The sequence below is a fragment of the Micropterus salmoides genome, unplaced genomic scaffold, assembly GCF_014851395.1.
Source record: "Micropterus salmoides isolate LMB-PRFRI ecotype aquatic unplaced genomic scaffold, ASM1485139v1 Ms_hic_scaffold_22, whole genome shotgun sequence".
In the NCBI taxonomy this organism is placed as follows: domain Eukaryota; kingdom Metazoa; phylum Chordata; class Actinopteri; order Centrarchiformes; family Centrarchidae; genus Micropterus; species Micropterus salmoides.
The window spans coordinates 3606850-3632066 of record NW_024041373.1 but is presented as its reverse complement, the minus strand read 5'-3'; the positions used below and the strand labels follow the sequence as shown (position 1 = coordinate 3632066).

The window sequence follows — 25217 nt, the reverse complement described above, 5'->3', positions numbered from 1 at the left end:
CTATACTAGATATGATCAATCTATCTTATCAACAGGCTATGTACCACAGTACTTTAAAGTAGCTGTAATTAAACCTCTTCTGAAAAAGCCCAAACTTGATCCGGATGTTTTAGCCAACTATAGACCTATATCTAACCTTCCATTTCTCTCTAAGGTTCTGGAGAAAGCAGTTGCTAAACAGCTGAGTGACTTTCTACAGAGCAATAGTTTATTTGAGGATTTTCAGTCAGGATTTAGAGCTCATCATAGCACAGAGACAGCACTGGTTCCCTCTTTGGGTGCATCCCAAGTCTCTTAATTGCATCCACATTTCCACACATCTTTTCCAAACCATGCGAGGAGAGAAGTTTCTGATGACAGCGGCAGCTGATCACAGCTGATTTTTGATGGAGTTTGTGTCTGCACATGTGTACTGTTCTGATACCAAAAAAGGCTCACAGTTATTACAGCAGAGCAGCATGATTCTCTCTATGGCTGTTAGCCTACCTGTTTAACAAACACCAGCACATGAATAGTTATAGGTTATTGTATTCCTGATCAGAATTTGCATTCAAAATAAACAAACGTGGAGGAGAGTGAAGTTTACTCATAACTGGATAATACTGAACAGGAGAAATCAGACCTGACCAAGCAAAAACGAGGCACTCATACAACACTATTCCAGTTGTTTCAGACATAATGTGTGTGTCAGGTAACGTTTAATGACTTGCTCAAGCACATTCAGTTTACTTTCTACTTCACAAAGACATGCTGTTGTAATGTTAGCTGTAGCAGTAGGGGTTGTTTCGCTGTCTGGAGCATCTGTGCTGCTCTGGTCTCATGTTAGCTTTGCAGCAGCAAGTAAGTTAGCCACAGTTTGCTGCTAAACCAAACCTAGCTCACGTTAGTTACATTACTTGCTGTTCACTCTATATCATGCAGGGTTTTCTTGTTATTTATGACCGTTTGATAAACAAAATATACAACAACCTGAATGAGTAAAGGTATAAAAGTAAAGTAATGTTAGTATAATAATATATTTACAGGTTACACTTGATTTGGATAATCTGCCTACAGAAAGTTTATTAGTTGAGACTCGGCTTTTTAAAAAAATAAAATCTTTCTCTGATATTAGCCTACACCACTGTGGTTAAGGTTTGATTAGTGCTAATGTTTGTGTATTCATTATAATTTCACATAATGGTTATATAGCTTACTATTAGTAGCCTAATATTAATTCCAGTTGGACAAACAGCAGTTACATTTTGTGGGTTGTTTCAGTTATTAAGTTATTGTGCAAGAAAAATGATCTACAAGGTGGTCAGTGTCTCATTTGTTTATGCAAAGTACTGACTTGTCCGTAATAAACTGTGCATACAGAACAACGAGTTCAATATTTCTAAACTTTGCTGTAGTACATTCAAGCATAAATGGCTTTTATATTGTGAGAAATAACAGGAAGTCATCGCTCCCAGTAGCGCAAACCTCTTTGGGGGGCACCAAAAATTTCTCTATTCAGGAAAAACCCTGTCATGGTATTTGATTTCTCTAGAATCGCATAAGTTACCAGACCTTTATGATGCAGAGAAATATTATGAGTTACTGTTGGAAATTCCAACAATAATTAATGTCTATATCAGGATATATATAGGTATTGGGATATGAAATTACCTATATCGGGATATAGTACAGCCCCTAGACTACTCAATACATTTTTTTATGCAAGTGACATAACTTGTCACTGATCGATCACTGTGTTCCATCATATCAATCCACCGTGTTTGGGTGTTTCTGCGCAGCAGCACTTCCATGTATACTTTCATCAAATTTTACTCACGGAGCTGCCGGCTGCTTTCATGAGATGCAGTCTGTGAGATTGGCTGGATGTGCAGGCTTTATGCTCCCTTGCTTGCTTCATTAGAGAATTTAGTGCAGTTTAGTAACTTACATTTTACATTTATATTTACTCATTTGGCAGATACTTATCCAAAGCAACTTACATTTGAGGAACACCATACAAGCCTACAAGATGTCCGACTACTCGCTCGTTTACCATGATTTATTGTCCTCTTTTTGGACTGAACACAGGAATGATCAGCTTTATATCTGATTGAATAGAAATTGTGATAAATGATGTAAAAAGTGTTTCTTGATGAATAACTCTCAGACTGTCTCTGACTTTAATTGTCTCCATAATAAAAGGTAATGGAATAAATAAAAGAAAGAAAAATCTTTCTAATAAATGAAGAAAGTTGAGTGGTGCTTTTGTTGTTCAGACCTACAATCAGGGCTTGAAATTAACACCCGCCAACCCACCAAGGTGGATTTCAGCCGTGGCGAATAACACAGTCGCTCCCACTAGCCACTTTGGTGTGTTGAAAAATTGTAGTCTTGTCAAAATGCACCTGAAATAACAAACGAATTGCTACGACACTACAGCTCCCATGAGTACTACCACACAGATGGCGCTGCGTATAGCTGCCTCAGTGTTAGGTGCACTTTGTTTTGTTATGTTTTTGTGTGTTGAGTCAGTTTTCAGCTGTGATTCCCGGAGCTCTTTCACCAGAGAAGAGCTCGTGAACATCAGGGGAACAACTCCAGCGGATTTAGTTCCCACTTTTCTCGCATTATCAGTGAAATTATTGGACATTTTGGTGAAGGGCTCTCTTGCTGTTGTTCGGGCGTTGAAGCGCCAGAGGAGAGGAAAAAGAGCTGGGTCGCTCATGTGTCTTCACTGTAGGGGACTCCTCACACCGCTATCTGCAATATTTCTCGCTCACTGTGCAACAAACTGGACGAACTTCAGCTTCTGGTGGGGAAGAACAGAGACTTTTATTCATCTTCTGTTCTGTGCTTCACGGAGACGTGGCTGTGTAAACTGATACCGGACACTGCGCTGCAGCTGGCTGGCTTCCAACTGTACAGAACAGACTGTGACACCGGCAAAACAAAAGGTGGAGGTGTCTGTTTCTATATTAACAATGGCTGGTGTACCGACGTGACAGTGATTCAGCAGCACTGTTCTCCTGATCTGGAATATTTTATCATTAACTGTAAACCATTTTACTCCCTCTGTGACTTTTCTTCATTCATTCTGTTCAGTGTTTACATTCCGCCGCAGGCCAACGTGCACAACACACAGCGCATGCTGGCCGACCGGATACTGTGTGTGGAGCAGACAAACATGGACTCCCTTGTTATTGTTCTTGGTGCCTTTAACAAAGGAAATCTCAGCCAAGAACTCCCCAAATACAGACAGTTTATAAAGTGTCCAACCAGAGAGGGGAACACTTTGGATCACTGTTACACCACAGTAGCAGTGCCTATCACGCCGTCACACGCGCTCCACTGGGAGACACTGATCACATCACGGTTTACCCGATGCCTGCATACAGACAGAAACTCTGTAAACCTGTAGTGAGGACATCAAAGAAATGGACCAGCTGATGGAATCGCATCCTTAAATTTAGCTACAGCACTATCAGACAGACGTCTTGTATAGAAATTTTTGCCCAATGGCGTGTAGTTCTCAGCAATACAAACTCAAAAGTTATCAAACAGTGGTCGGATAAAGAGGGATTCTGTGGGAACACCACTAAATGTTCAATTTCAATACCATATACTAAAACAAGGTCGAGGGTGTGGTTAAAACAGTGAGTCGGTTCATGAACACTCTGAGAGAAGCCAATGGAATCTAACAGAGAGATAAACGCAGTACTGAAGCTGTCATTCTCAACGTCCACATGAATATTAAAATCCCCTACAATAATAACTTTGTCCGTTTTAAGGACTAAAGTTGACAAAAACTCGAATACGACCAGGTGCTTGGTACACTATAACGAAAAGAATTGGTTGCAGTTATTTCCAACTTGGGTGTGAAACACTAAGAACAAGGCTTTCAAATGAGTTATAGTTTAGTTTAGGTTTAGAGCTGATTAGTAGGCTAGAGTCAAAGATAGCTGCAACTCCACCTCCTCGGCCTGTGCCTCGAGGAATGTGAGTATTAATATGACTGGGAGGGAAGATTCATTTAGGCTAACATATTCTCCATCACCAGCCAGGTTTCAGTAAGACAAAATAAATCAATATCATAATCTGATATTAGTTCATTTACTAGTACACCTTTAGAAGAGAGAGATCTGATGTTTAAGAGTCCACATTTAACTCTCCTATTCGTTTGCACTATTGCTCTTGTGGTTTTAATTTTTTGAGGTTTTTATGCACAGCTCCTCTTCTGTTTACCTTTTTAAATAATTTCGATGGTCGGGGGCAGACACCGTTACTATAGGATTTTCACTAAGTAACTCCTGAAATGGAGGAGCAGAGAAGTGTGTTAGACTGCGACTCTGCGTAGGGTTTTGGGTGGGTAACTGCTGAAAAGAAGGGCAGAGAAGTGTGTTAAACTGCGACTCTGCCTCCTGGTCTCAACTCTGAGTTGTCATGGATTTGGTCCACTAATAAACTTGGCCAGATTTCTAGAAATGAGAGCTGCTCCTTCCCAAGTGGGATGGATGCCGTCTCTCCGAATCAGACCAGGTCTTCCCCAGAAAGTCTGCAAATGATCAACAAAGCCCACATCGTTTGCTGGACACCACCTCGACAACCAGCGGTGGAATGACGACATGCGGCTATACATGTCATCACTGGTCAGATTTGGCAGGGGTCCAGAGAAAACTACGGTGTCCGACATTGTTTTTGCATATGTACACACCGACTCAACATTATTATTAGTGACCTCCGATTGGCGTAACCAGGAGTCATTACTGCCAACGTGAATAACAATCTTACTATATTTACGTTTATCCTTAGCCAGCAGTTTCAAATAAGACTCAATGTCGCCCGCTCTGGCCCCAGGGATGCACTTAACTATGGCCGCTGGCTTCGCTACCTGCACGTTTGTCAAAATGGAGCTGCCAATGATCAGAGTTGGTTTCTCAGCGGGTGTGTCGCTGAGTGGGGAAAATCTGTTAGAAACGTGAACAGGTTGGTTTTTATTTTTTATATTGTCAATTGTGTTATTCTTACATAACATTTTTTTTATTACATATTTATATATTTCTACATCTATAAAGCTCCTCCTGATTCTGATTCTTCTGATTACCTACATGTATGAAATTTCTGTGGCACATGTATCATATCCAGACGTACTAAAAAGCCTCTTGGAGCGAGGCCTAAACCCAACAGGAAGTCAGACATTTTGTGGTCATTTTTAGATGATTTGCAGGCTCCGTACTTTGACGAACTACTCCTACAGAATTAGTCTGACCGATTTCAGATTTGTGCTGTGTGGTCTATAGCCATTGACGATTAAAAGTTGTACAAACGGTAAGCTTTCGTGGAAAGACGTGGCCGTGGTGTGGCGTCGAAAATTGATGATTTGTCATGAAACAGGAAGTTGTACTAACTTCAGTGTACATGCTCACATCTGCACTAAATTTGACATGAGTAGTAAATAAATGTTAGCGTTGCGCGCTCCCACGAAAAACAGTCCCTTCTCTCATGGTTTCAATAGTAAACTGTCATAGGAATGACAATTACCAACAAAAAACATTATATTCTAACCAGAAACATTTAAAAAAAACATAGATTACAAAGTATCTTTTGTATTTCAAGCAAATAATACAAGTTTTTAACAAAACTCCCGTACAAATTCCACTGGAAGCCATGAGAATCTTGCTTCCTCTTGTATTGATGACTGCGTTGCGGGTGTGTGAGCCTCTGTCTCTCACATGCAGTATCACCTAGTTGTGAGAATGTGCTGTAGAGGCAGGAGGGTGTGTTGAGATTCAGTGTGGATTTTATGTATGCTTTTTCTTAACTGTGGCTAAACTGTTTCAAATGCATGAGTGGTTATTTACTTTATTCGTTCTTGTTTTAAAACTTCTCAGTAACAAATGTTTAAAAATGCGTGTGTGATTATTTTTCGTTCTTCTGTGGCTCTTACGACAATTGCAATAACCTGACTCGTTGTCAGAGAGGAGAGAAGAAACACTTATTTTAGTCCTATAGTTATCGTGGCTCGTTAAGAAACTGCTATGCGATTGCCTATAGTGTAACTGTGGAGGGTATTGCAGGTGTGTGACAGAGGATGGGGGGGTGAGAATAGTGACCGCCTGTCAATAGCCTGACAGCTGTCGACTTGAGATGAATACGTGGCTATTTAGATCCGATGTTGTTATATCCCTTCCTATACTTTAGTCTATACTATATGATAATGTTATCAGGTAGAGGTGAACTAAATGATGGTTTTATTTTCTTCAATTGTGGTTAAATAATAAAGACAATTAAGCTTTCTGAAAGAGTGAAGTAACCTATGGCTCTATCAGAGAGGAGAAAAAGGTATGCTTTTTCTTAACTGTGGCCAAACTGTCTTATAGGCTAGTAAATAATAATAATGACAATTAAACCCAGTAACAAGCTATTTCAAATGCGCGAGTGATTATTTATCGTTCTTGTTTTAAATTCCACCTGTATGGAGGGCGGTAAAGACCTGTGGATGATGCAGAACAGGGGTCTCAATTCTAAAAACATGCCCAGAAACCTCACTAAAAGTGTACGTGCGTCCAAAAGACAAAAAATGGCTTACACCCTTGTAAGCTTGTTCCCTTTATAAATCACAATCAAATTGAAATGTGGTCTATGTGAGGAAGCGCCACGTCTGATCCCTTCAAACGCTTACAACTGTCTATAAATGGTCAGTGGAATTAATATTAATACGTACTGACTGTGGGAAGAAAAGGAGGCAAACTCTGACAGAGGAGCTACAAAACGAGATTTAATTCAGCATGACACTGACGTTCCTTTTGGTGAAGCTGAAGTTGTTTGGTGGGTAAAAAACGCTTTCATGCAACGCTTGTGCACCAGAGGAAAGGGGGCACCGGAGCTCCACGCCCTTTATAACCGATCTGCAGGAACGGGGCATTCCTCCTGATTAGTGACGTCACTGACCAAAGGGGACACACACATACATACACACAAGACGAGATGAAGATGGGTACTTTTTTGGATTCACCCGTTTGAAAAGACCAAAACCAAATTAATTCCACCTGTGTTTAAACATGTATTTAGGTTACACAAACAGTCCACTCACTTAACAACAATGGTGATGAGTTAAAAGAAATAGCCTGTGACTTGTTGTAAACGAGTCCATAACAAACAGAGCATCACATCCACACGCTGGCGCACAGCGTTTGGCTCGATTAGGAAGCAAACATGTGATAACAATACATGAAACTATGCACTAGTATTTGCTCGACTGACGCATTGAAAACGGCATCAATTTAAATGTAATTTGTCCTCCTGTTCACCTTATTTATGAGAATAAATTGTACTGCATACAAGTAATTAATATGATTCCTGATTAAACGGTCCAACACATTTGAGGTGTTCTTTTGCAGAAACAGAATCTCCGATCGTGTTTATTATCCTCAGTCATGGTTCTTTTTGTGCGCCGCAAATTCTCTTAAATTATGTTTTTTTTAATAGCGAACTTCAGGGAGAATCAATCAAACGAGTGTCTGATTATTTAGAAAGGCTTTAAGGCGATACTACTCAGAGGTAATATTTCAATATATTTTACGCAGTTGTAGGACTATTCACTTCAAACAGTTTCATCCTTCTGCCATGTGAGTCGTCGTTTCTCATTTCTCCTCTTTATGTGTGTACACATGGTTCAGAGTTTACTTACAGGATGCACATTTTCAATGTCTTCAACCAGTTTTCCAACGAGGGTTAAAATGAAGGGCAACTGGACTTGGTTGAAGATACTGGAAGACGTTTCGTCCCTTATCCAAAGGACTTCTTCAGTTCTGACTGACTGGCAGGGAAACTCAGCTATTTAACCTCAGTGGGGTCGTTGGCCCGGGTCATCGATACCGCTGGTTCGTTAGTGTTCCTTGGTGTTGTGACGACAGTCGTTACAGTCGTTGAGACTACCTGTGGCCAAGACTGAACGACCATCGTTGGTATCTTCACCTGAGGCCAAGACTGAACGACCATCATTGGTATCTTCACCTGAGGCCAAGAGGTTACGTTTGTTGAGTTTCCTGGGAAGTGATGAAAGGACAGCATTGTAAGTGGGGGATAAGTGGTGGCGTAGACCCCCTCCTCTGGTCAAGGAAGCCATCTACACCAGGGTCGAGAAGCCGGGCCAACGACCCCACTGAGGTTAAATAGCTGAGTTTCCCTGCCAGTCAGTCAGAACTGAAGAAGTCCTTTGGATAAGGGACGAAACGTCTTCCAGTATCTTCAACCAAGTCCAGTTGCCCTTCATTTTAACCCTCGTTGGATAACTATGACCTGGATGACTGAGAATCTTCATAGACTTCAACCAGTTTGTTTTTTATAGATCATAACCTTTGCTCGGGAAGTGGCGTTAGTTGTTGTCACCTATATTGTCTGTCCATCCATCCATCATCAACCGCTTATCCTGCGTACAGGGTCGCGGGGAGCTGGAGCCAATCCCAGCTGACATTGGGCAAAAGGCAGTGTACACCCTGGACAGGTCGCCAGTCCATCGTGGGTCCCACCTATATTGTAATAATATTTATTTCTACTTGGTGTATTGTCGTCTTTTGTGTTACTTTCTTAGACCGATCATGTGTTTTGTCTACAACATCTTAATTATTAGCTAGTAAACAAAATACGTCAGATGTGATACGTAAAAAACAGATGTTTAAATGGATTGATGATAAAACTGAGTTTGCATTCTCTAACTGCGACAGCTGTGCTTAACTCTGGGCCAAAGTCTTTTTTCCGGTTTTATCCTGCAACACATGAGCGTCGGACATTAGGATGTGATTTAAGCTGAGATAGATGTCACCCTACTATCCTAACAATAGGAGACAATTTTAAGTATCTGAGAAATAAAAAAGCTTTCCGAGAGTTTAAAACAAGCCCTATATAGAAACTTAGAGCAATTCTAAACCATTTCACATTTCTAGCTAAAAGCATACATCTGGATATTTTTGAAATCTTTATTTCCACTGTTGTCCAAATTTGAATCCACTGCAAGACAGGCACTGCAATATAAATCGTCCACCCCAACCCCCAAGCCATACATAGTAAGTCATTAGGCTTTGCTAGTAGGTCATGAAACATAATACAAAAGCAACCAATAAGAGATGATATGATGTGACATTAGGCAAACAAGTGCAAAGCATTAACCTCAGCATGACCCCATTCCAAGGAGGTTTACACACAGTGGGTACATCTCAAGTCTCTTATTGCATCCACATTTCCCTGACACGCGACAGAGAGAAGAAATGATCACAAAAACATTCAAATACCAACCCCATTTGAACACTACCTGAGTATATGATCGACTTCTGATTGGTCACAGGGGTTTAGGCCCTTCAGGAGGTTGTTCAGAGGTTCATTGATCCACTGGACAGCAGTCATCACATGGTCAGCCCTCACCTGAGTGTTCCAATCCAGTGAAGTCTCTTTAGGCCCAAAGTGGCTGGAGACGACAGCTGAGGACATGCTCTGAACACAAGACGGAAAAACTTCTTCAAAAGGATAACAAGCTGTTTCCCACAAAATCGTTACAGTTGTTATGAATGACATAGTGGAAAAGCAGAAGCCCCCCAATTCACAACATCTTCCCAATCTGCAAACAAATACAATTCAATTCAATGTTATTTATATAGCACTAATTCATAACAAAAGTTATCTTATTGCACTTTTTATACAGGTCAATACCGTAATCTTTGAAATGCACACGTTTGCTGCAGAAACAAATCCAAACATTCCACTGTTGTGCTGAATGTTTGGGCTGAAACAAATTAGCATTTTTCACATACTGCTCTACTGACAGTCACCTCCACCTGCCCTGTAGCCAACAATGTGGTTGGAGGGGGAGAACATGAGTTATCTGCAATCTCTGACTCATCTCTCCTCATCCACAGCATGCTTCTCTCTCCACCTCCTTCTCCCTTCTTCTTCACAGAACACTTTTTCCTCTCATTACATATTACTGCTGAAGACTGATAAATTCCAAGCATTATACTATTCTTTCTTTGGATAATTTGCTCAAAGGGGCACACATCACCGATATGCTGCTATATCAAAACCACCATATGAGTTTAGGGTTAGGGTTTTGCAAAGGACTCCCAGATCTACTTGTCTTTCATTCTGATCATGCTAGTCATGCAACTGAGCAAACTACATGTCTCTGTCAACCATTAAACTTCCTTTAGATAAAGTCACAAAACTCAGCAGTTGTTATCATAGGTTCAGACTCTCCAGTTAATTGGATTTCCTAACACTACAGTTCCTTGTTCTACAACATAAAGCATCATTGCATAAAGTCTGTGTCATTTTTGCTTGTGATTTCTGCTGTCCAATCCTGATTCCTTCATCTTCGTGACATTTTAAAAAACCCAGTTTTTTTAAATCTACAAAGCAAAACAGTAATCCATGCTTTTATTACATCCAAATTGGATGAATCATGCACAAGATCTTGTCACACATGAGCCTGAGTGCATCCTGAAATCCTCTGGTAGGTCTTTGTCAGTAGTTCCCAGGTCGAGGCTAAAAATCAGAGGAGATCAGGCATTTGCAGTCAAAAACTGAACCTGCTAGAGGAGATCTGGCAAAACTGCTCTCAAACTTTATATTTGTGATATTTTATATAAAATCTCTCTTTTAAAACTCATTATTTAAGAATAGATTTTTTTCTTTTGAATTAAATTGTGAAATATCATTTATTTGTATTTTAATACATTCTAAAATACATGCGCTATATAGATAAAGTTATAGATAAATTACAATATGCTATTATCTATCATTGGAACTGAGGAACTGGCCTCCTCCCCCTCCTCACAATGACATTATAGAACAAAGTAATACTGTTGGATTAAAGTGTTAATGCATGCCTATTGGCTAGGCCCTAGGTATGCCCACAGTGACCTCGGTTCATGGTGTCACATCTCATCTTTTTGGCTTTTGTGAAATGGCAAGGGTCAAGGGTCATGGTCTGTTTTCTAATTGCTACCTTCATGGTCCCCTTCTTGCCTCCAGCCGCCTCTTTACATCAGAGCCTACTGCATGTTTGAAGAGGCCCCGTTCTGTCATTTCAAACCATCAGCACATCACTAATGAATCACATCTCCTTTGTTAAACCTTTTATGTTGTTAAATTGTTACACTTAATGCATACACTTAAGTTAATCTGTTAAAGTTATATTAAATTAGTGCTGATCTTTACAAGTAAGAGTTCTGTCTGTAGCCAAAAAGGCAAAATGTAACTCATGAGGTTTACCTTTTCCTTGTTGCAGATGATGCAGAAGACCTCAGCCTCAGTGGATAGCTGTCCTCTTGCATCATAAACCTCCTTTCCCTTCAGTCTGCTGATTTTTGGTGGTGCAGAGAGGTTTATAAAGTGATTTGCCTAAAGCGAAAAAAAAATTTAGTACATTTTCTCCTGAACTTTTTAAGATACGTGATTCTCTCAGCTTTTGAGCTGTTCATCACATGCTGTTTTCAGAACTTGTAAGCTTGATTAACAAGCACCAAAAAATAGCACTCTTCACTGATTGGTTACAGAAACTTTTAAACGTATTGGTTATGCAAAACAGAATGAGGGACACATCACTCTACAGAAAGAAGGCATTAAAAGCATCCTTCTGAATGATGTCAAATTAATCATTAAATACGTCAAAGGTGATGCTGTATGTAATTATGTTTTTGATGGGTTTGCACCATTGATTACGTGTGTTGCATATACTGTAGTGTAAAAACAGGCATTTTGATTAGGGCTGAAACGAATCATGATTAAAATTAGTAATTGAATTACTAAAAAGCATTGAAGCAAATTCTATGCATCAGTGCTTCATTTAATCCATACAACTATATAGCGCACTGTTTCGCACGGACATTTATTAAATGTCACACTTCGAGCTTACGCTGTGTGAACATGACGTGATTATGATGGCGCTGTTTGAGAAATTGGAGGAAGAGAGAGAAAATAGTGATGGACGAAGAAGAAAGTGTCCAAAGTATGCTATTATTTCAAGCTAAAAGAAAACAACAACTCTGTAAAGTTACAGTCTGTCCATTGTAAAATGAAATTTATGTCTCCTACCACAACAGCACGACAGCATCTGATCAGAAAGCACCTGGTCTATCATCAAGTCCATGGAGCGGACCACAGTCAAGGTAACAGTAACAGCAACTTTAGCATTTAACTGAAATCATGATTGATTGATTGATGAGTTGAAAGCTAGCAAAAGTAAGCCGCAATCCTCAGCTGTAAATGTGCACACGTGTTTGTCTCCTTCTGGTTGCCGCCAAGCAAAGGTGCTTCTTAAACGATGCATCGACGCATCATCATGAATCGATGAAATAATCTGTAGAACCTTCAAGTACTCTAGTTTTGATGGGTATTAAAATTAGAGCCCGACCAATATGGAATTTTTAAGACCGATTTCGATATTTGAGGACTTTAAAATCCGAAACGCCTGATTTATCAGCCGATATTCTTTTTTTCCCTTCTTTTCAGAAACACAGAAGCTAACATAAACAAAGATTATCTCCTCACCAAGAGTAACAAAAGTACAACAAAATATATTAAAGTTTTAATAAATGAAGGAATTAAAGTAAATTTTGTATTTAAATTATGCATTTTGTGTGGGCCTGCTAAACAGAAACTATAAATAAAAAAACACTAATATACTACTGCTTACAAAATAATAATACCATATATTACTCATGTCATTACCAATATTTTATTACATTATAATGGGAAACACTCTCCTACATAGGTAGTCTATTTTTTGACATGCACATAATCTGCCACAATGATATTTTAAATGTAGCATATTCACATCTAGTTTACCGGCACGCTTTAATCCTATCCAAAACTCCAAGAATTTTTTAACCACCGTCTATGATACAGTGACTCTGAGGAAACAACGCTCTTGAATGGATCTAACACTAAATTACTGTCTACAACGAGGACTTTCAACTTTGAGACTTCACAGCTTTGTGGGGAATCTAATCTATCTCTCTCTCCGTTCCTCTTTCTGCGTGCTTCGGTTGACTCCGGTTAAGGCTCGAGCAGACTACACACTTTCAGCGTCGGCCGATCGCCGTGCTGTTCAAACTACACAACTTGCTGTCTTTTGACAGGAGTCTTGAAGTCATTGTGGCGTGACAACGGCTGTGTCACCCGATGGCTGGTCTCCAAACCACGTTTTGTCAAGAAAACACACGTGAAATGTGAAACAGGAAATGATACCTACAAACCTACACATGTAACAGCTGTTGTTTGTTATAAAGATAGCAATTTTAAAGACAAAGAATCTGGGTGTCATTTACACTGGGGACGCTGGGGACATGTCCCCACAGCCTTTTTGAAATGGCTGATTTTGTCCCCACCACTTTTTAAAGCATCATTTGTTTTAAAAAAACATTCTGAACTATAGCTTGCAGTTAAATAACAAATGAAAATGCTTTAACAAAGGTTTATTTGCACATTAAGAAACATGCAATGCAATAAAAATATAGAAGAAACAAATGTGCGTTGTCCAAAAAAAGTAACTTAAGCAGAAAAACAAGCTACTGATTATAAAATGACCTAAAAACATGCAAGCAGCAATCATATATTTTAACTTCTTGACACAGTTTCTTTTTGGACAAGTTTTCTGTTGTCTCCCTTTGAACATGACAAAAGAGTGAAGACTAAATCATGCCTGCATATGTGTTGCCACATCTTCCTATTAACACGCTTTTAATCCAGGAGAAAGTGAAAGACAACAAGCCTGACTGGTTAGCTGTACACCAGGAGCACCTCCAGGATGCACGTGCAAGAGCAAAGGAGTGTGCGGAGCGGAAGGCGGCGGAAAGAGTAGCACTACAGCTGGAGAAGGTTTACTGTTCGCCTATCGACGTGAGACAATTGGTGTACCTCCGCCATTGTCCACCAGGAAGGAATAAGATCCAGGATGCCTGGGCAGCTGCAGTGTACAAAGTTGTTGAGGTGCAGGGGACTACATATACAGTGGTGCCACTGGAGGGAGGGCCGATGAAGAGAGTGCTAGGTCTAACTTGCAGCAGTGTGCAGGGCCAGTACCAGCGCCACGGCAGCGTCCCCAAGCAGCTTCCACTGAGAACAGACCTACCCTGAGTTTGGGATTGGAAACTGCGTCAGAGGATCCAGAGTCTGTGTTGGTGGGGAAAGTCAGGTGTCCGGCAGCTGAAGCACTGACAAGCCATGGACCCATCTGAGTGATGTGACTGAGGATGCACGCTAACAGGAAATAAATGACATATCGGATTATGATGACTTGGAAGCAGAGGCCTTGCCAGACCCACATCCCTCAACCAGCACAGGGTCCCGTGCCTGCTCCAAGGATAAGAAAAGAGGGAAATGTCAGGGTAGACACACCCATTCCCCTTCCGTGCAGAAGCCAGAAAACAACAGCAGAGATGAACAAAAACCCATTTAGTTAAATAGTGTTATATGGGTTACAATGTTATGTAATTGCTGGTGGGATTTCTGCAGCGATAACGTTCCTCTCTATTTAATGGCACTGTCACTTTAAGAGTACTGCATGGGACGGACTGCACAGGAGGGTAGAGTTTCCGAAAAACCGGAAGTGTCGGGCAACGCGGTGTACAGAAACGGCGAGGGATGTACTTTTGGGTTACCGAAACGGAGGATATCTCCATAAACAATGGTAAATGGTTGCTCTTGGTGGGAACTGTTGGGCTTCTGTAAATAACATCATAGAGTACGGTCTAGACCTGCTCTTTTATGAAAAGCGCTGTGAGATAACTGTTGTTGTGATTTGGCGCTATATAAATAAAATTGAATTGAATTGAATTAAAGTACATTAATAATCCTTGAGATCGGCAGACTGAAGAGTGAACTAGCTAGCGGACCAAGGTGCATGAAGACCTGGGTGACCCAGCTGATTCCTGACGGTTGATAGCCGAGTGAGTGTGTGTGTGTGTGTGTGTATATCTTCACCACGGGGGGAGACTCTGACCAGCAGCAATAGCATGAGTGACAACAGAGTAAAAACAAAATCACATATATTAGTGTATACTGACACTGTAAATAAACAATGTTTATTTCTTACTTTTCCACTGACTTAGAGGGGAGATAGTAGGGGTGTGGAAAATTATTGATTTTAAAATTATTGATTTTTAGATGCATTGCGATGTGGACTTGGACTTGGATTAACAAATGTCAATAATCGATTATCTAGAGGTTAATTGATAACGTAATGTTGACGGAACGCAAAAGGCGGAACTCGGAAATGTGGAAGTGCAGATCCAGACCATCTGTGCAGTGCACACAAGGGAGACGTGGGGTTCAGACAAGCAGCTGTTGAGTGAGTGACTGCTGCTACTAAAATTTAACATGACCAATAAAGTCAATGTGTAAATCACGTTAATCATTTTCACCCGCACAGTAGCGCTTAGCGAGCATCCTCTGCTCATTCTTCAAATAGTAGAAAAACTGTTTAAAACAGAGTGTTCAGAACAGAGAGATATTTGAGGTTTTGGCTCACTGGGATTTCTTTTTAATACTTTTACCTCATTATTTGAAGCTTTGGTCATGTTTAACAGGAACATCTGACATTGTAACATTATAGAAATGCCAGAAAATAGGAGAAAGAATAAAAGGTCCCCTTTAACAAGTTAACTTAATTTCACTAGCAAGGACCACGCCACAGCAAATCATTTAAAGTAGACAATGCCATCGTCCATCGCCAACGGTTCCGTCTCAGACGTGTTTTCATCTGAGTTTATTATGGGTCCCGAAAAGAGTCTGATTATATTGAGCTGAGGTGAGCGTTGGAGATTTCTCAGCTGCAGAGCTAGTTTAATGTTTACTGGTACCTACTGGATACAAATCCGATTCTGGGGCCAAGTATCTGAATATCTTAAACAGGAAACGATACACCGAAGCAGCGATGCTGTTGTGGTAGCCTGGAATGTGAACTGCCCTAAGAATGAACTGGTGTTGAGCTGAGATAAATATGAGTCTTCAAAGGAACTCTGTGATGACTGGAGAACAAGATTGACCTTTGTTTTAGAGCTACGACTGCAGTTTTATCAGAGTGGATGAGTATGGACTTCCTAGACCATTCATTCATGGGTTATAGTTTGTGAAGTGCTGACGGAGGAGATGGGGGAGACAAAGGAGAGTCGTCCCAGAAGAAGGAAATGCCATTCCAAGACGCATCTGGTGCATCTGTCTGCTGGGAGATAGTTCGACAGAAGCAGTGTGTCACAAACGAGGTCAGGGAATGTGACAGAGTACACTAGGGCTGCAGCTAACGATGATTTTAGTATTCAAAGCTTCTATAGATTATTTCAACGATTCATCAATGCGTCGTTTAAGAAGTACTTTTGCTAAAACACACGTGAAATGTGAAACGGGAAATGAGCGATCCTGCACACGAAACAGCTGTTATTATAAAGATGGCGATTATAAAGACAAAGAATCTGGCTGAAGCACACGCAGGTAGCAGGGATTGTCTGAGCTACAGAGAGAGATGCAGGGGAGTTAAAAGGTGCAGCCCCCCGACAGCCTGGAGAACAACAAACGCACGTGTGCACATTTACAGCTGAGGACTGCTTACTTTGGCTAGCCTTCAACTCAACAGTCAATCATGATTTCAGTTAAATGCTAAAGTTGCTGTTGCTGTTGCTGTTACCTTGTCTGTGGTCCGCAGGCAGAACACCGGCTGCTTTCTGATAAGGCTGTTGCCGAGGTGACAAAAGTTTTGTTTTACGGTGGACGGACGGTAACATCACAGAGTTGTTGTTTTCTTTAGCTTGAAATAATCCCATACTTTGGACACTTTGCAAACAGCTCCATCATAATCACGTCGTGTTCACAGCGTAAGGGTGATGTGCGACAGTAATAAATGTCCCTGTGAAACACTGTGCTGTATAGTTACATTAAACGAAGCATTTTATGAATAAATTTTATCGATTTAATCGATGAATTGTTTCAGCCCTAGAGTACACGAACGGTACTTAGTGAAAAGAAGTATAATTTTTAACTAAGAGCAAAGAATATCAGGGGTTCAGGGTGATGCCTGAGAAGTCGACGGAAGTGCTTGGCCCTGACCTTTTCTCTTTGGAAAGAGGGATGCCAAGTTCAGAGAAAGTTTTTGTCAGAATGGTTAGCCCGATGTGAGGTGGAGGATGGTGAAGTTATGACAAGAAAATCGTCGAGAAGATGGAGGACTGAGCATGGGGCTTCTGACAGAGAGTCAAAGATCTTGGGGCTGCTTCTGCGTCTGAAGGTAAGGCGCACAGAAAAATAAAAGGGTCCTTTGCAGCAAACCCAGAAAAAAACGCCAGAAGTGTGGATGAATGGGCAAGACTTTGAATGTACTGGTGTTGTCTTATTTAGAAAGCCAAGTTCCATGTCGTGCCAAACTGATGAGGCTGATGCCATGATCGAGAAATCTGGACTGGGGATGACACTATTAATGTTCAGAATGAATGAGCCATGTGGGGAAAACAGGTCTATTATTAGACACCTGTTGGGCTTACCAACATATGTATATATATATGAAACCATATGTGTAGCCATTGATGAGAAAGTGAACAAACTGATGATGGTTTTGTAGAGCAGCGGCAAGGATGTTTACCTTAGCGGGTGTGCCAAGTGCTGTGCCCCACAAAGGGTACACATTTATACCCACTACCCTTGGTTAGTTTTTCACAATACAAAATGAAGAGGCAGAGGAAAACACTCTTTAAATAAACTCAACCACGCAGTTCAGTTTCTGAGGAAAGAAATAAACTTTTGTCAAGAAAAGAAATGAGATATTGGGACAAAATAAACACCAGGCTTACGCTGACTCATGTCAAGAGATTAATAAATAGCTATCAAGTCTCCGGAGATGTTTAATGAATAGATCCTCGACAGATTCCAGGGGCAATATAATGAGGAGATTAGCCAGTGTCTATCACAGGGACAGACACTCACATCTGTGTAGAACTATTTGCACGATGCAAAAGCCAAGGTAGGCAAATGAAGTGGAGGACTGACTTCTCTCTGCTCGTCTCTCTGTTCCCGAGGGGACAGAGCATTTGCAGCCAGGGCCCCATGGTTCTGGATCAGCCTGCACAAGGAAATCAGGGCTGCTGAGTCAGTGAACTTCTTAAAGTCCCTTCTTAAAACCTACTTTTATCAGAGACCCTTTCCTGATCTTACTTGAGTTTTGATGTTAAACTGTCTTTTACTGTTTTTGTGACTTTGTGAAGAACTTAGTAACATGGATTTTAAAATGTGCTGTATTTATAAACACATACATAGAGCACTTACCTTACCATATTTCTTTATATAAAATATTATTGTTATTATTAAGTATCTCTTGTTGTTAGCCATTAAAGCCAACTTTAGTACTCAAAAGGTACAAGGTTTTAATTTTACAACACAGATGTTGGACCTTACTTGATATGATACAAAGAAGCGGTCTACATGTAAGGCCAAAGGCCTTAACAAAGCGGCCTACATGTCAAACAAAAAGCCTGAACAAAGAAACAGAAAAATCCCTCTGGTCCGTTAATCTCACACTTAGGTATGAGCTGCTACAAGAGGTAACCCATTTTCAGGGCTTGAACTTTATTTCCCTAGGTGAAGGTCTTAACTTGCCGGTCGAGGTTTTTTTGTTTTGTGTTTGCCAAACACATTTTTGGATCCCAAAGGAGAGCGTTATACACAACAATCTCATACCTGCAGAAGAAAGATGTTTTCTTTAAGAAGACAAGGATAACCTCTGATGACCCGCTCTCTCCACACAAAATCAATTCCACTGAGTTTGGGGCTGCTCCGCGAATCAGATGGCAGATGGTCAATTTGCCACTGAACACCAAGCCACCAATTGTTTAGAAGAAGACTGGCGCTTCACACACACACATAATATGCAACAGTTAAAAAATATGCAAGAATATTTTCCACAGACATATTTATATATTGTCGAATACAAAAACGCCTTGCGCCGGAGAACTTTAAGCCCTGTTATTGTATTATTTTACTCTTTGTGCCCTTCACCTCAGCTAGCTAGCCTCCGGCTTGCAAGCCATCAGCCTGCACTCTGGTAGATTAGCCTTGGGTTCGTGAGTTTGCCGCCTGCCGCCCTGACACAGCTACCCTGCCTGTCTGCCCTTCAAGCCTTTAGTGGACTGGACGAGGAGCCACCCTGGAGTTATTAACACCGGGTCCCGTGGAGTCACCAGAAGAAAGGTGTGGTCTTCAAGGCTTCTGAAGCCATTGGCTGTCTCAGCCGCCTAGCACCAGCCACCAGCCTCCAGCTCAGCTCTCCTGCTACCGCCTAAAAGAATTTAACATGAAATGTTTACTAAAAAGCAACAAACTCCAGACACTTACTAGAGTTTACTAGATGTAATTTATACAAGTTTACAATGACAAAGCTTTTTGCATTCTATTTAGGCTACTTATCTGTTCTATTTTTGCTCAAGTCCTGACTTTCACATTACAGAAATTTTTATATCCTTGTCCTCCTTCCCCACCTTGTCCTGTCCTTTCTGACCCATAAACTAGTTTTAGTGTCACCATCTTTCCAGCCATACAAATAGTGTAGTTAATTAATGAAACTTGAAGGTCTCATTAGAAAGCATTATCCAAGGAAACAAGATTTGCTATCAGTATTCTTAGTTGTAGTATCCAATATGTATGCATTTGACTCATAACAGTTCAAAATAGCACTGTAGCAGCAGAACTGAGGGTCAGTGACCTTCTACGGGGAGAGCAGTGATTGGAGGTTATGTAGGGACTGAACCCTTCTATAGAATTTGACCTCTAACTCCTTGTTTTGTTACCTCAGAATAGCACTGTACCCTTCTATGGGTTTGACCTTTTACTTTGCAGACTCAAACCCCTCTATGGTACCTAACAGATACCTACACATATCCTATATAAGCTTTGTTTGATGTACAGAGAGACAGAGTGGCCATCGGGCTGGGTCACTCTCCAAGCTACTGCAGAGCTTGTAATTGATGCTGAACTCCTTAATGTAATAAACTTTTATGATCAAGAACAGTGTCAAGTGGGGTTTCTTCTCAACACATCATCACAGCATTATTGTTTGGACACCACATAGTCACACCCATTAATTCCTATGTATCATTCTATAAAACTACACACTGATTAGCAACAAGCCATAGCTGACATGGAATGACGTGGAATAAACAGGGTTTCCTGCATAAAAAAACAAACATAAAATTTGGTCCTGCCTCCAGCTCTCGACAAAACTGTGATGCTGTCCTTCCTGGTAAACCTTTTTTAGCGCTGACATAACTTACAGAGAGGAAGAAAAGAGCTATCTGATTGGCTGGACTGCAGCATGGGGGCCACAACAGTGTTTCCCTGGTAACGTCTTTGCCACACAGCAAAAATAATCAAGAATAAACTAAACTGCTTTTCCTATTGTTCAATGTTTTAATTTAGTATAATAAATAAAGTAAGCTACAAAAAATGATGTATAAAAGTGTGAGAGGGGATTATTTTTAAAATTAATTTTTAAATGCTTCAGAAACAATACAACAGGAGAGGAGATCTACATTTGTGTAAATAATATTTTACCAGCTGAATTAAATATAAGCTATGCTATTATATGAAATTATAATCAATATAGTAACATTATAGCATTAACATATATTATACAGAGTACTAAAACAGAACAAATACTATTAAATGAACACTATACTTTTTATTTAATTTTATATTATTATACTAATCACTCATTTACACTTGTTCCTCCTCCAGTTTGTGAACAGTGCATCAGCAGTGGACAAATGTAGATGGCCAGAGCCCGAATGCCATCGTGCCAATATGTTCTAACCGCCTCCTCTTGAAAGCAACACCTTGTTCTGTTTTGCATCTGTTTTAATAAAGTTATTGTTATAAATATTTTTCAGTAATCTTGTTGAAAGTGTGGCATGGTTTGTGTTGGTGGTACCGGTGTATCGTGTATCCAGTCCCACAAGCCACAATGCACTTTTCACTTATCACTGTGAAGAGTGATCAGAGTTTTAAAAAGTTGTGTTCATGTTTGTGTCCATGAAATGTAGTACTCCTTGAGAAAAATGTTAGTGAGAGTCCTGCTTAACTGTGCCATGTGACATGCTTCAGTAATAACAAATATTACTGGGACCACTACAGAATAAAGACATGACGGGAATCTCGCCAAGACCCCAGTCCCCCTGGCTTTGACTCGTCTTCTCAAAAATACCTCTCCAAGGCTTCATGGCCCAGGTCAGAGCATCCCGGGCAAGTACATCACTGCCCCCCCTTAAGAGATATTCCCCACTGTCATCAGGCCACTCGTCGATACAAGCACCATGGCATCGAACATAATGAGCCTGAAGCTCCGTGTGGAGCCGGGGAGGGGGCAGTTCTTTTATTGCTGCTGGTTGTTTCTCAGACATTGTTTGCAAAACTTGGGGCTTTTATGTTTCAAGTCTGTTCACTTATGTCTTCTCTACTTCACTTTACTCCCTTCACTTGCTCAGTTCCTCCAAGCAAGCCTCTTTGAAATAGGCAAGTGTGACAGGACATGAGGAGAGAAGAAAGGGAATAAAACCACTGATTGGCAGAAGATGTAACCTAGCTACATAGGCATAGGCAAATTGTTATGGGCCTTGACCCCTAAAGAGCCTTCTGAATTGTTTCTTTTTTATATACTCTATATATTTATAAAACATGTTTCCTTTCTTGTCACTGCTGCTCTATAATATATCAAAATAAATTGGTCTGCATTTAGAGAAGTTGTTAGGCCTAACCAATTAAGCATCTATATTTGACAATACTTATTATCCCCCACATTCAGATTTAAAGGACTATTCCACTCCAGTAGACTTAGTTAAACCAGATGTTGTAGGCAAGCTGGAAAATATAGTCTGGAACCATGATGGAAAATAGAACAATAATGTGAAGTAACGTTAAAAAGCCACTTGCCAATTTGTTGTTTTATTTGGTGGATCATGCATATTTCAATAAATAGTATGTTAGGTTAACATTCTTAAAGCAGGCAAATACAGTACAGTAGCTAGTTAGCATAGTAGCTAGCTACCTATCCTAACCTACACGCTGCTGTGTTGTATTGTAGACTTTTAGCTAGCAGAACTTTGCGTGTGACTGTTCGAGGTGTCGCTCATGGGTTGACGTTACAGCAGGGAAACAAACTCCTACCAGATAGCCGTGAACGTCTTCGGGCTTGTGGAAGTATAGCTCGTTCAGAGCTCTCTCTATCTCCTGGGGGATTCTGTTAACCCGAAAAAACTCTGCCGCAGAATTTTTAATGTCGTGTAAGTCCTGCTTTTCCTTAGAAAGACGGCCGGTGAACCCTTCGTACGCCATTGTCCAGGTGCCATCACTCTCCCTGTAGTCTTTGTGTTGTCTGTTACCATGGAAACAACCCGTTCAAGTGACAGCGGGAGCCCAGGAAATCAGAGAGATGTTGCGCGCTGCTTCCATCTTTCATTTATCCCGTGTAGCCTGTTTGTTCTCATAAATAAAACTCTATCTACAATAGATTATGCCTCTATCCTTGCAGTCACGTTGTGGAATGTACATTGCCACGTCCTGTATGTGAGCTGCTGCTTTATACCCTACAGCATCGCAAAGTAAACCTAAATTGTGGAATTATAATTGGTTACTGCTCCTTACCAACAGTAAATTATAATTTATTAACAAAAACGGTGCGTGTGAAACCATTGCCTGGAAGGGAGAATGATATTCAAAAAATAAAGTATCGCCTAGCACGCACACACACGCACACTATAGTAAAGTCAAAACATGGCTTAATAAATAAAAACATTGCTGCAAGTTTCACTGATCAGCAGTGACGTAAAGTAGCCTAATGTGATTTGAAGCTAGTGTAAACAACTGTGGTACGGTCCCAAAGGGTCCTAATATCAAAAGCAATGGAAGCTGCTATGCTATTACCTGGCTGTTCCAATTGAGCTAAACAGGGTTTCAATAGCCTACTGAATATTTAGGCTATTTAGTAATATAATTAGGCCTAAATATTAACCTTATTAATATTATGGCGAAAAGCTACAAAACATACATTACCTGTTGGGTAGAGTTAGAAACAATCAGGAATTACTGTGTGTGTATTTAGCCTATATGTTGGATGTTTATATGATAACATCTGTAATTATCCATGTAGGGCCTACTCTTATAAATGTTTGCCTCCTCCATTAACTCTTTATCGTAGGTGTAAGACATGAGGCAAGAAGGATGAAAAAACCTTAAGTTACTTTGATGAAAGAGATGCAGTAAAGATATGTGGGCCTGGGATAACTTGTTTTGTCTGCCTGCCTGGTTTCTTTCTTACTTTTTAACTTTCTTTTAGATGATGCTATTACAGGGGAATCTGTCCTAATTTTTGTTTGTCTGTAAATAAATAACATATTAATATATAATTGATTACAAAAATCAATAGCTAGGCAACCATTTTAAAGAACTAAAACAAAAAATATAAATATTTGCATGCTGTCACAAATTAATTTAGCTAATAAGTGATGTGTTAAATACTAAAATGTAGATGTACACTTTTCCTGACAGGTAACAGGTTAGAATTGATTTCACTGGACATCCTGTGATGATGTAGGCTATTCAACAGCAGCCGTAAAAGTATCTGCATGTTCTATAATAAAAGTGTAAAATTTAACGCCTTCAGGAAAATGTAAATAAAATAAAGACCTATTGATTGTCCACGAACAAGCCTCTTTTACATTCACACGCACTCACATAGGCTGCATTATTTGAAAGGTCTTAACCCGGAGCGTTTCATTCCGAGTGTCGAGTTATTGCAAGGCTGTGAATTGGACTCACAAACAGTTCATCTCGCCACTGTTACACAAGGTCATATAAGGCCGGCTGAATTCCTAAGCATCGGTCAACAAAAATAAACAAGATTTTTTTTAAAAACATGTAGTCTACATAATGCCACGAGTAATGTATGTTCTGAAAATCTTTCCCGTTGTCCTCCTGTATTCAATGCGTTGTTGACGCTCAGGCTTTAGGCACTAGTTGCAGGATAAATAACAAGAAGAAGAGAACAACAACAACAACAACAGTAATAAGAAGAATAAGCTACTAAAAAAGAACTGCGAGAGACGCTTCAAAAATCAAGGGAGGTTATCATCTGTCCTCTGACCGATATTTCGGTGAACTGTTCGTGACCTTAATCACGGGAGGCCGTTTCAGGCCGATTCTAGCGGGCTCCTGCACATTTTATTCATAATAAATATAAAATCACTTAGGATCTTTTATCTTTTTTTTTACTTTGCATTCGTTTCTTTAGGAACATTTTCTTTTGAAATGTATTAAAGTGTTTATACCCCATTTTAGCCTGAGACGAGACTGATGTGACTGGCGTCTTTTAATGTCAGGTTTATGCACAGGTAAGCTGAAGCCCACAGCAGCATGCCTGCAACATGCACGCAGAGCAGCGCTGATCAGTTCCCGGCAGTCCCGAAGGATCAGCGAGTCAAGGGCTGCTCAGGGACAGAATGACGTTTCTGGATATAAACATAAAAACACACCTGTCGCTGCCTCTTAATTCTGCGCAGTTAAAGGTGTTTCTGATTCAACAATCTTCAGATTTTATCATCCAAATTCTGCCTTTTTAAAATCTGCCTGTAGCCTACTACGAGTCTACATTTAGTTTTTCCAGTGTCATTCTACTATTTATAAGTTTAATCAACAGAGGGCTGATAGAACATTAGGCTACTTTAAAAAATGTGTTCATTGAAATACTTCTAATTGTAAATATATAGGCTAACACTTAAAATTATTTTAAGAACTGTTTAAATTATTATAGCCTACATTTGTCAAGCATGCATAGGCCCTGTGTCCCTAATAAATTACTATTCAGTAGCTAATTAACCCTATGATTCTACATTCAGTTACGCAGCATATCTCATTCACACAATCACGTTAAAACTATTTCAGATTGTAAAAATGAATGCAAAAAATCGGGGGTTTGGGTGGGGGTGGGGGGGTGAAGTAGGCCTATAATTAAATTAAAATGGAGCCTGCGCAAAAAGAAAAACATCACTACAACCGTTTATGTCGGCCTATAGGCTATATAAACCCTTTTGTTTGTTTCTGGCATAGCTTTAGCATTATTATTTAAGGTCAAGCCGACTGTTCATGGCCATTTTAAAATAACAACGGAAATTCAAGACTGCTGGATTAGAAGCGGCTCCAGGGTCACCCCAGGGTCAGTT

The 25217-nt window shown here is 40.2% G+C and overlaps 1 protein-coding gene across 1 annotated transcript in view; it reads right to left on the bottom strand.

Moving 5' to 3' along the window:
* The window catches only part of LOC119917681 (enolase 4-like), a 60144-nt gene extending 37779 nt beyond the window's left edge, over positions 1-22365 (bottom strand). The window contains exons 1-3 of the mRNA XM_038738099.1: positions 22168-22365; positions 11242-11370; positions 9287-9465 (exon numbers count right to left, since the gene is read on the bottom strand). Coding sequence (XP_038594027.1) covers positions 9287-9465; positions 11242-11370; positions 22168-22335 — 476 coding nt within the window. The 5' untranslated portion in view covers positions 22336-22365. The remainder of the gene's footprint in view (positions 1-9286; positions 9466-11241; positions 11371-22167) is intronic.
* Between the last annotated feature and the right edge of the window lie 2852 nt (positions 22366-25217).